This window comes from Alligator sinensis, unplaced genomic scaffold, assembly GCF_000455745.1.
Source record: "Alligator sinensis unplaced genomic scaffold, ASM45574v1 scaffold391_1, whole genome shotgun sequence".
NCBI lineage: Eukaryota > Metazoa > Chordata > Crocodylia > Alligatoridae > Alligator > Alligator sinensis.
The window spans coordinates 3,456,199-3,467,899 of NW_005841889.1; the positions used below are offsets into that span (position 1 = coordinate 3,456,199).

Here is an 11,701-nt window from a genome sequence, read left to right on the forward strand (position 1 = left end):
GCCGGGCGAGCCATATTCAAAGACCTCACAGGAAGCGGTATCACATCACCCCCCCAAAATGAAAGTACAGTGTTTACTTTTGTTTCCCATTGCAGCATCTCGGGCCTCAGAAAACAGCTTGGAGGGCTGCATGGTGGCCCGCGGGCCATATGTTGGACAAGCCTGCCTTAGACCAACATGGCTACAACCTACACCCCTGTAACATGTAGTTTTATGCACCTACACTGAGAGCATTTGTTGTTGTTGGAGGTTCCATTTTTCTACACAAAGTACAAAGTAAAAGTCCTGTTTGCCATAAAAGATTTCACAGCACTGAAGCAGAGATGTTATTCTTAGTGTCCTGATTGCATTTCAGTTTTAGGAATTTACATTGTGCCAATTTTTGCAGTCCTTGCGTAGACCAAAGTCAGTGGTATTTGTATATAAGTTTGTGTAGGTATAAGCAATGAGTCAGGGCTGTAAGATTTGCATCCAGTCTTATTAAAATGTCCCAGTAGTTTTGATCGGCTATCACAGGCTTCTTCACTTCCTGTCTTAAACTGTTGTGTACTATTGGCCTCAGCTCCTACATAGCTGTCAAATACCAGACATTGTTGCATTTCAGTGGTGGGAGTAGTGAATAATGGATATACCATATCTCTTTGAAGCCAGTTATGTTTTAGCATTCTATGTGATCGAGGATATTTCTCTGCAAGATACTGAAGATTCACATTAAAAATTTTATCAAATAAGTTTAAACATTATAATTTGATTTAATATTCACAAATGATAGGAGATGTATTTTCTGCCTACACAGATCCAGCAGTTTTACACCTTTAAGACAAGCAGATGCAGAGATAAGACATCCATCAGTGCTTGCTACATTATAAATATTTTAGATCAGCATTTCCCAAAGCATAGAGAATGTTTTTTCAGGAGGGAGAAGAGCAGTGCAGAAGACTAGCCCTGGGTTTAGAGATAAATAATTTGAGATGGGTGATTTTTTAAGAACATACTGCAAGGTTCTGACACAAGAGAAAGGGCACAATTGATTGCATTTTCCTGACAAATGGCTCCACTCTCAAAAGTTGTGTTACAGAAACTATTCTGCTCTACCTTTTTTATTACCGTGTAATTTGAAGATTAAAATTAAACATGGTTTTGCCATCTGATAATAACGGTTGTTTGTATGGCATTCTGTTCCTAGATCAGTCATACTGTGATCGGCTACGACAGGACATGTACTTTCTTACAAGCAATGGCCGACTGAGTGAGCACCTGGTTGATAAAATTATTCTTCAGCTGAACAGAGTCTACCCCCAAATTCTCACTAATAAAGAAGCAGAAAAGGTAATTAAATGAGTTTTACTGCAGCATGTCTGAACATAGCATATTATTCTGACTGCCATGCATCTAGTTTAATTCAACAACTGGTAGACCTGCCACATATTAAACTCAGGAGACAAATTCCTAAATATCTGACCACTTGTCCCATTTTCTTTTTTTACTACCAAAAGTAGTAAAAGTTACAAAGTAGTTAAAGTTTGCAGTCAGTGATGTGGTATTTGAGTGCCTCATGAGAACTAAGGCATTCATCCTGGTAAGATACCTGCATGGTAAGAAAATATGATGTCCATTTTAGTGATGAGAAAATGAGGTATTGTCTTCAGTATTGGTTGTATAATTTTGATGAATGGTGTGATTTTTTTTTTTTTTTTTTTTAAACCAGCATGAACTCCTGGGTTAAATCAGAATAAGCCAGATTTAAATTGACTATCCCAAAATTTCTGTAGGTAAGTCAGTTTAAAAATAGACCTCTAGTTAAACCTGTGCAACTTAGAAGAGAGACCAGGCTTGAGAGAGAGCCAAAATTTTCGGAAGTGCTTACTGGTTTTGGATGCAAAATCATTGAAGTCAGTACATAATAAGTGAAATGTGGATTTTAAAAGCCAGCAAATCAAATTGGTAGCAGTCTGTTCTTATTGGCTGTGTCTATACTACTGTGCATATATGTGTTGCGACGTCTCAGACGACCTTGAGATGATACAGAAGGCACACTTCTGCATAAGAAAATGTGCAGCATGGGTTCTAAATTTGATACTGGGGAATCCCGGTATTAAAAAAAATGTGCCAGAAAAAGGTTGCACGGGGTGCACTCTCAGAGTATGCTTGCAAGCAACTGGAGGCTGGGTCTTCAAAGGAGACACTGACTTGAAGGTGTCCAGCCTCTCAAGGTGTTCCTTCACGAGGTCAGCATTGATGAAGGGTAAGGAATCCCCCTCCCCCAGCCGTTCCTGTCCTGTAATGGGCAGGGGTGCCCCTTGGGACTGGTGAAAAACTGATGCAAAGTACCCATTTAGCAAGTTAGCTTTGTCCTGGGCATCGGTTGTCAGTTGTCCCATTTGGCTTAGCAGGGGTCTGATGTTGCCCTTGCTTTTCCTCTTGCTCCCCACATATCTAAAAAAGGACTTTTTATTGTCCTTAATACTTGTAGCTAGTTGAAGTTTAGTCGCAGCCTTGACTTTCCTGGTTTGCTCCCTTCAGGTTCAGACCAGTGCAGAATATTCTTCCTTGGAGGTGGATCCAGTCCTCCATCTTTTGTAGGTGTTTCTTTTTAGACTCAGGAGGTCTGCTAGTTCCCTGCAGAGCCAGGGGGGCTGCTGTGCCCTTTTGCTGCCTTTCCTCTGAGACAGAACAGACTTAGCTTGTGCATCCAGGATCACTCCCTTGAGGAGCAACCACTCATCCTGAACTCCCCTCCCTTTTGGGTCGTGGTCCCTTAGGGCCTCTCCAACAATCCTCCTGAGCTTGTCAAAGTCAGCTTTCCTGAAGTTGAGGGCTTCTGTATTGCTGACCGACTTGCCAGCTTTACAGTGGATGGTGAAGGTGATTAGCTCATGATCGCTGTCACCCAGCTTCCCTTCGATCGTTAGGTTGCTGATTAGGTCGACCCCCGTAGCCAGTACCAGGTCAAGCAGTGCTTTACCTCTCGTCGGCCCACTGACTTCTTGTGTCAGGTAGAGCTCATCCATGCATAAGAGAAAGCTTTGCGACCGCTGTTATTTGGCCGAGCACTCTTCCCATGAGATGACAGGGTTGTTGAAGTCTCCCATGACAACCATGCACTGGGAGCGCACAGCTTCAGTCAATTCCCTGGTGAACTCCTGGTCAAGCTCTTGATCCTGGGTAGGAGGTCTGTAATAGACTCCCACCATTGTGTCCCCTGTGCCGTGTTCCCCATGGATTTTAACTTAGAGGGTCTCCAATTGTCCACCCTGAGCACCAATGTCAGCTTGCAGGGATGCGTAGCTTTCCTTGACAGAGAGAGCTACACCCCCGCCCCTTTGTCCACTCGATTTCTCCTGTACAGGGTATAGCTGTGGCAGAAATGCCCCCGTCGGTGCCCCTCTCCAGAGATCTGTCTCAGCCAGCCCGAGAGGCTGGTGTTGAATCTCTCACAGCGGGGATCTCGCTCCTTGTCTGCAGACAAAATCTCGAGTTTATTTCCCAAGCTCCTGGCATTTGTGTACAGGCAGGCAAGTGACCCTTTAGGGGCCCTTGCCTTGCCCACAGCTCACTCCAGGGCTGGGGCAGGGGTAGGCTCCCTTAAGTGCCTTGACCTGCTGGCTTTGCAAGGGTTGCTCAGTGGGCTAGCAGTGGTAGTAGTCCCCCCACCCCCGGTGGGCTCAGTTTAAAGCCCAGTGGAGCAGGTCAGCCAGTCTGGCTGAGAAGAGCCTCCTTCCCAGCAGAGAGAGGTGGAGGCTGTCCCTTCCCAGGAGCTCAATGCCTCTCTTACCAAAGAGCGGACTGTGGTCATGGCCAAAGCCTTCCCGATGACACCAGCGTCGCAGGCTTTGGTTCACTACCTCAATCCTGCTCTCCCTCCTCCATCCGTAGCCTGAAACTGGGAGGATCGAAGAAAATACCACCTGCGCTCCCAGACCCTTAAGCCCCGCTCCCAAATCCCTGTAGCACTTCATGACCCAGCTGGGAGCACTCCGAGCCGTGTCATTCGTGCCCACATGGATAGGAGCATAGGGTAGTGGGCTGGGCTTTGGTTCACTACCTCAATCCTGCTCTCCCTCCTCCATCCGTAGCCTGAAACTGGGAGGATCGAAGAAAATACCACCTGCGCTCCCAGACCCTTAAGCCCCGCTCCCAAATCCCTGTAGCACTTCATGACCCAGCTGGGAGCACTCCGAGCCGTGTCATTCGTGCCCACATGGATAGGAGCATAGGGTAGTGGGCTGGAGGAGTTCAGGGATCTTCTCTGCAATGTCTTGGATTCGGGCTCCCAAGAAGCAGCAGACATCCCAGGCTAAGGGGTCGGGGCGGCAGATTGCCCCCTCAGCCCCCCTCAGGATAGAGTCTCCCATGACAAACACTTTGCCTTTTGTCTTAGGGAGAGCGGGGGAGGTAGCTATAGTTGAGCCTGCGCTGTCTACCAGAGCTGGCAGTTTATCAGGCTCTGCTGGGGCTGCAAGAGGTTTGTACCTGTTGCAGAGCTTCAGTGGGGCGGGGACCTTGGTGCGGCGGACTTTGGGGCCCTTGACCACCTTGGACCAACCCCTTGGCTGGACAGCATGGGAGGTCCCCAAGTCCTCCCTTGTCCTGGAAGGCGACCGTGGTCTACCCTCCGCCTCTAGGGGGTGAAGGGCCTGGTAATAGGAGTCTTGTCTCCCGCTTGCCATCCCTGATGGCACGTGGTCTCTGGACTGCGGCCTGGAGCTCCTCCAGCGGGCGTGCCAGAGACCCCAGAAGGGAGCAGACCTCACAAGGGGAGGTGGCCATTCTCCCAGACCCCAGAGCCTGAAAAAGTGACAGGCAGCCCCCGCAGCCGAGAGCCAGGGGCTCCGTCTACGTGGAGCCCGGAACCATGGGCTCCGTCTGGGTAGAGGCCTCTGAGGTGCCAGAGTGGGGGGCCGCAGACCTTGAGGAGACCCTCGGATTGCGGCACGTGTCCATCTGCATTTTACTGACAGTAGCCTGGCTAACTGTGACTACCTACCGTAGGGGCTCACAGTCAGGGCTGCAGGCCCTCCCACTCACCCTCCTTTGCAAACTTCCACGCTAACTCACATGCCAGGCAGACAAGCGCACCTATTTGTGTGACCTGTTCGTGAGGCTCTGGTCGCGCAGCTCCCTGGGGGCTGGGCGAAGTAGGAGCCGGGGGGGAGGGTGCATGTCCCTCCCCGGCTTGGATTCAGCTGCCCCGCAGCTGTCTAGGGTTGGGGTCCCTCCCTCCCTGCCACAGGCCCCACCTACCTCTGGCTGTGGTGGAGGTCCAGGTTGGGGTTCTGCTGGGGGAGCCTGGGGGTCCCTGGGCTCAATGGGGGCGCAACAGGCGTCCGCGTGTGTGTCTCACCGGAGCCAGGGACAAACTGCGGCTAAACAATTAGCGAGCCCTTTTTAAACTGCACGCATGCGCAGAAGGGCTTGCCGACAGGGCTGTGCTGCTCTAGCGGCTTGGGTGTCCCTGTCCCACGGAAGAAGGGGACAGGGAGTGCCCTCCCTTCCCCTATCTCACGCGCCAGGCGGGACCGGTCGCGTTGCTCCCTGGGGGCTGGGCCAAGTAGGAGCCGGCGGGGTAGGGGGCATGTCCCTCCCCAGCTCAGACTCAGCTGCCCCACAGCTATCTGAGGTTGGGGTCCCTCCCTCCCTGCTGCGGGCACCACCTACCTCTAGCTGTGCTGGAGGGCTAGGTTGGGGTCCCGCAGGGAGGTCCTGGGGGTCCCTGGGCTCAATGGGGACGCAGTCCACCTGTGCATCTCTCACCGGAGCCGGGGACAAACTGCTAGAAATGTTTTTATCTTGATAGCATACCTCCTAAGGGTATGTCCAGACAAACATGCACTTGCAGTATGCGGCACCGCAGACTTGTCTGTGGTGCCACACATTGCACTTGCCACATATGTAGGTGCTGCTAATTTGCAGTGCAGGGGATGGGTGGGGGGAGGGATTTAACACTGGGAGATTCCAGTGTCAGAAACCCCCTTGCGTAAAAAAAATGAGGGGGTGCACATGGCGGCAGCACTGGGCTCCCTGTTGCAGGATCACTGTGGCTGCAGCCCCTGGAACACCCCAGGATCCAGGTAAGGCTGTTTCCCTGCTGGCCTCAGCGTACCCCACACTGGGCAACATGCCACACACCAGAGCGTGTGTGCACGGGAGTTTCCTGGAGACAAGTAGCAGCAAGACATATTGTGCTGCTGCTGTTTGTCCCTGGGGAAATGCATGTTTCCACTCATGGGGACATGCCCTAAGTGAGCAAGCTACCAAAAAGTCTCTGAGGAAAACAAAAGCAGTATAAATAATGAATTTAAGTGAATTTCTACCTAAGCACATCAAAATTGTAAAAAATGTGAGAAAATTCTAATATAATAAAGGGTGTAGCCTGTCTGTCTGTCTGTCTGTCCGTAATGCTGTTGGAGCACTCTGATTGGTTACTGCAAGAACCAGTAAGAGTGCTCCAAGAGCATTATGGACAGAAGGCAGCAGCAGCATGGCAGAGTGCCACCATGATGGCAGGGACTGAGATGACAGAGCAGGGGGGCGAGACCAGTGCTGCTGGCCTCACCCCACCAGCCCTGCTCCTCAGAGGCAGCGGAGCAGGGGCGGGGGGGGGCGCGGCAAGCAGTGCTGGAGGCAGTGGCGGCATGGGGTGCTGGTGGAGTGGGGCAAAGGGGACAGAGGCAAGCTCCCCACCTCCCCCAGCTCCTGGGAGATGGCGGCGGCATGGGGTGGTGGGTGGCGGGACTCTGTCCCCCTGCCCCCCCATCATTCTTGACGGGCAGTTGGCTGTTACTTAACATATTGGTCCTTATTCTGAGCTGTTCAGTTTAGTAAGACATTGTAAGAAGAGAAATATTTATTGACCAGTGGCACCAAAAATATTTCTATTTAGTCCTTTACAGTAGATTAGTTCCTTGCTATCACAGACTCTTGGGAAATGCTGAAGATCAGCTATTTTTCTTACAGTGTGATTGATCAGATATCAGAACTATATGTACTTGAACTCAGTTTAAATCAGCAGGTTCAAAATGTGGATGTTGACATTTCAGGTCTGGATTATTTTTGTTTCCTAGAATGGTCAAGTACTGACAGATACTTTCACTCTTATATACTATAAAAGTCTTGTAGTAAGTACTAGAATGCTATATTATTGCTATTGTAATCTTGGTTTTAATAAGTGCTTTTTCTCTTCCAGTTCAGAAATCCAAAGACATTACTTCATACTCGTTTGTCAGACCTGATAAAGCACTTGCAAAATAAAGGAGACAGGCATTGTCAAGAGTTTTACAGAGCTTTACAGATCAATGCTGAACAGGTGTATAATGACTTGCCAAGCAGGAGAATCATAAGTAAGTTGGGATGATTTTGGCATCTCTGAATCAATGCACTGCAAAATCTGATTTTGCAGGTACTCTTTTAGCTTTTTTTGAGGAATTAAATGCCCTTTTTGGGATAGAAGGTCTCTTCTTGCAGACTGATGTTTTTAGAGCCACCACATGTATTTGGGTGCGCAGTTCTCACTACTCGTGGTTGGAATCGGATGTCCAAATCTTTGAAAGCTTTGAAACTTCAGTTTCTGTGCTTATAATGTAACTCATGCCCAAAATATGCAATGCAGTTAAATAACTCTAAATCTGATTTGTTTTCTTTTTGAGAACCGCACCATTTCCTTCATGAATTTGCTTTAATAGCATGTGTATTTTCTCAGCATTTATTTTTACTTGCAGTAAATAAGAGACATATTGTTAATTCATATCAAGTTTGTTGCACAACCAAAAAAATCAGGGCAGTTCTGAAATTTGGCTTTTCACTTTACTCAACACAAATATTAGATGATACCTATTTCACAGGCACTTGCAATGGCAAACTGCAGTGTTAATTACTTTGGTTCACAACCTTCTGAGAGAAGCAGTTACACACTGAAGTGTTTTTGTGGGGTCAAGGCCTTAGCTACTTTAATTTTCAATATTGTAAAGCAGCTCTCTTCTAAAAGGAAAAATATGCCATCTGATTTGACAGTCTAGAATAATAATACTCACTGTGTCCAGTGAATGGGGAAAAGGAGAGAATATGTTCCAAGAGGGATATGAAATCTGTTCAGTACATTGAAACCATTTGCGTATCTTGAGGGCAGACTTTTGTAATTAGATTAATAGAGCTTCAAAGGGCCTGAATATTAAAAAGCCATCATAAAGTACCTGACAATATTGATGCTGCTCTGTTCATCTGCCATGTAGTTTTGAGTAGGACCCCAGCAAGGCTTTTGGTCAGGTTCCTGATTTTGACATCATTAATTCTCTGTGGTCAGATCCCTGACACACATCATTAAAGTCAAACATCAGAATAATAGGCAAAAAAATCAGACTTTCTGTTTGTAATGGAAATGTAATGAAAAATGTTCTAGAGTAGTGTTGCCCATCCTTCCAGTCATCGGTGTAGGATTGGTCTACGAGCCATATGCTGGCTTCACCGAGTGCCCACCCAAACTAGCATGTAGAGTTATGTTACCTGCAGGATACCCTACAGGGCCAGAAATCTGGCAGCAGAGCAGCAGCAATTAATGCTGCCACCAATCTCCCACTGCCAAATTTCAGCCCCATGGGCTGGATGACACAGCTCTGCAGGCTGAATCTGGCCTGTGGGGTGGGGGGTAAACATCACTGTTGTAGAGAAAGAATGATATGGATAAGTTATTTCAAACTATCACACCCTCAGTCTTCAGGTAGCATCTCATTATTCAATAGAATATCCATACACACTGAACTATGAGCCCATATTGATTTGAAAAGAGCCTCATCTCAGTAACCCCAGACTGCCATCTCTGTGGAAATACCTGAACTGCAGAGTTAGATGAAGCTCCACGCACAGTTGGAGTGTTTGGATGTGAGCTTTGGCTTGGTCCCAGGCTTACTTCAGTCCCTATTCAACACATCAGTAGTCATCTCTTCAGCTTTGAGTCAGTGCCTTTGATATGATATGCACCTTGTAGAAGCTGTCCCTGCTGGGTAGGCACTTGAATCAAATTTGGATCTCAAAAAAATCTATCACTTTTGCTGAAAGCACATCAGGAAAAGTAATATGGACTTATCTGTCCAGGCTGCGGTAATGATTTGGGGACCAAGTCCCTTTGACTTCAATTAGATGGGTTTTAAGTACCTTAGGGCTTTTGTACATGCCACAAAATTGACCTTTAAAGCAGCTTAAATGCCCTTTTGCACCACTTTAATGGCATTGCTGTTTGCACACTCAGCGGTGTATTCCATTTTAAATGATTTTGGAACATAGCAAGATAAAACACTTCTGTGGTGTTTTAGTTTGCTACTGGGTCACTGGAATCCAACGTGCTCAGAGCTTGGCAGGCTTCCAGAGCCCTGTGCACAGTCCCCGCTGCCTTCTCCCAGTGTCAGCACACCCAGCCACAGCAGCCCGTGCAGGCAGGCAGGCCCAACTGAAGGGAAAAAAAAGCAGCGAGGAGCCTGAGGATTTTTTTTTTCTCCCTGACTGCCTGCCTGAGCTGCATAGGGGTCTGGTGCTTCCCTCCACGGCTGCAGGGGTGCCGATGCTTCCCTCTGTGGCTGTGGAGCCCCCTGGGACCACCCAGGCCAGGTACCAGTGGGCGGGTGCTGCCTGGGGGGCGCCACTGCCACCTTGGAGAGAAGCGCCATCCCTTCCCCCCCCCCGCCACAGAGGGAAGCACCAGGCCCCCGCACAGCACAGGGACCACTCAGCCTGCTGGCAGCTCTTTGCCTCCTCCTTCCCCCCCCACTGCCAGAGAGGCAGGTAAGGATCAGGCCTCCACCCTTGTGTACATGCCAAGGGGGTTTAGTTCGGTTTAATTCTTCCTAAACTGAAATGGTGGAAACAGTGGGTTTTTAAAAACCCACTGTTTCAATTTAGGGAGAACTAAACCAAATTAAACCCCTGTGGCATGTACAAGCACCCCTAAGCAGTTCTGAAAATGGGACCTAGGCTTTGTCTACACTGCCCAACTTCAGTTTGAGTAGAGAAACCTGAGCTAGCTTTAACGTTTAAGTTGGGATACCAATAAAGTATAGCCACAGCTGCAAAGAGTTTAGCAAATCCTATGGCACCAGCCTGAGTGGCTGAATAAACACTCGGGTCATCAGCCCACACAGCTCCATGATGGCACAGCTCTGTGGCTATCAGTACTTGAGCTATTTCATTTAGTACTAGCTTACATCATTCTACACAAGCTACAGGTTAGAACACTGACAGAAGCATAGATGTGCCTTAAGGAACCTTGTGAAAGTTTACCCTGACATTTCTCAGACATAGATGTAGTGCGGTCAGACTGTCTCACATGAAATCTGAGCATAGCGGGTTGAGCTGTGAAAATTTTGAAGAAAGTAAAACATAATGATGCTGATGCATCCAGGGGACTAAAGAGATAGCACTCTGCATGGCTAATGCTATGCAAAACAATCCCAAGACAGCTTTAGTCAGATGTGTGTGATCCAAAGGGACTTCTAGCAAGTCACAAAGCGTTATATTTCTGTTCTATTGCAGACTCTGTTCTGTCATTGAAATGCTTAGTATGATTAAGATCTCTGGGTTAATTAATAACTATGCATTCATTTACTGCAGTTTCTTTGTTCTAACCCAACAAGGAAGTAATTTACAGTGAAAGCAGCGAGAGTGTTTATGTATACGCTGCTGCTTAGCAGTTAGATCAGTGATTCTCAGCTAGGGTGCCACAAGATCCTTTCAAGGGTGCTGTGGGGTGCACTGTTAGGTTTATAACCAAGATTCACAAGATGAATCCAGAGATTTCAAATAGAAATCCATAGTTGTAGTCTTTCTGAGTTGTTTGCAACAGAAAAGCTGCTCTATTATTTTTCTGTAGTAAAAAAAAGAGTGAAAACTAAGAGCTGGCATTTGTCTTGGGGATTTCTTGAGTCTATGTAGGGGTGCCTCAAGATTATTCAGGGGTGATTTGACTCTAAAAAAGTTGAGAACCAGTGAATAAGATAATTGAAGTGACTATTCATCATTTAGGATTAATTGATGAGTATTTGAGAAATACTACATACTTACAGTGTTCTTTTTTATTGTAACTGCAGTAAAAGCTGTGTTAACCAACATGTAAGTAACTGGGACACCCTATTAACTGGAATTTCTGGCTAGATGGCCAGACGCAGGGATGGTGGTGGGGGAAGCTCACTGCTGCCACCCACCACCTAGCACTGCTGCTGCTCCGCCTGCCTGCCTCCCCCCCTGGCCCCCTGCCCTCAGGTAACTGGAATTTTTATATAACCGGTGCCCCCTTACCCCACTCATGCCAGATAACAAAGCTTTTACTGTAATAGGTCAGAAAAAGGTTATATTCTTTAAAACAAGCTCCTTTTTAAATTAAAGCAACTAAAAATAAGCTATTTAAGCTAAATAAGCTATTTAAGCTAAATAAGCTATAATATGCTAAAATAAGCATATTCTTTTTATTCCTCATTGAAGTAAACATAAATTATTTAAATGCGATACATCTGATACTTCATGCCTTTAAACACGCATGTAACTTTATTCTGAAATAATTGTCCTCTAAAAAGTAGCACATGCTGAGGGTTTGCAGATTTGAGTTCTGGCTTTGCAAATATGAAGAAAGAAATGGAATTCGCAACATAAGAATTTTTCTCTAAATTCAGATGGACCTGAAATCAAATAAGAAAGAGCGTAGTGACAGCCTTGCGCGAAA

General features: G+C 47.1%; 1 protein-coding gene across 6 annotated transcripts in view; it reads left to right on the forward strand.

Annotated features, from left to right (window-relative positions):
* Window positions 1–11,701, forward strand: part of CARD19 (caspase recruitment domain family member 19) — a 58,005-nt gene that overhangs the window by 31,288 nt on the left and 15,016 nt on the right. For all 6 annotated transcript variants that reach the window (XM_006017996.2, XM_025197114.1, XM_025197115.1 and 3 more), the window contains 2 exons: window positions 1,187–1,329; window positions 7,187–7,340. In XM_006017996.2, the coding sequence (XP_006018058.1) occupies window positions 1,187–1,329; window positions 7,187–7,340 (297 nt within the window). The remainder of the gene's footprint in view (window positions 1–1,186; window positions 1,330–7,186; window positions 7,341–11,701) is intronic.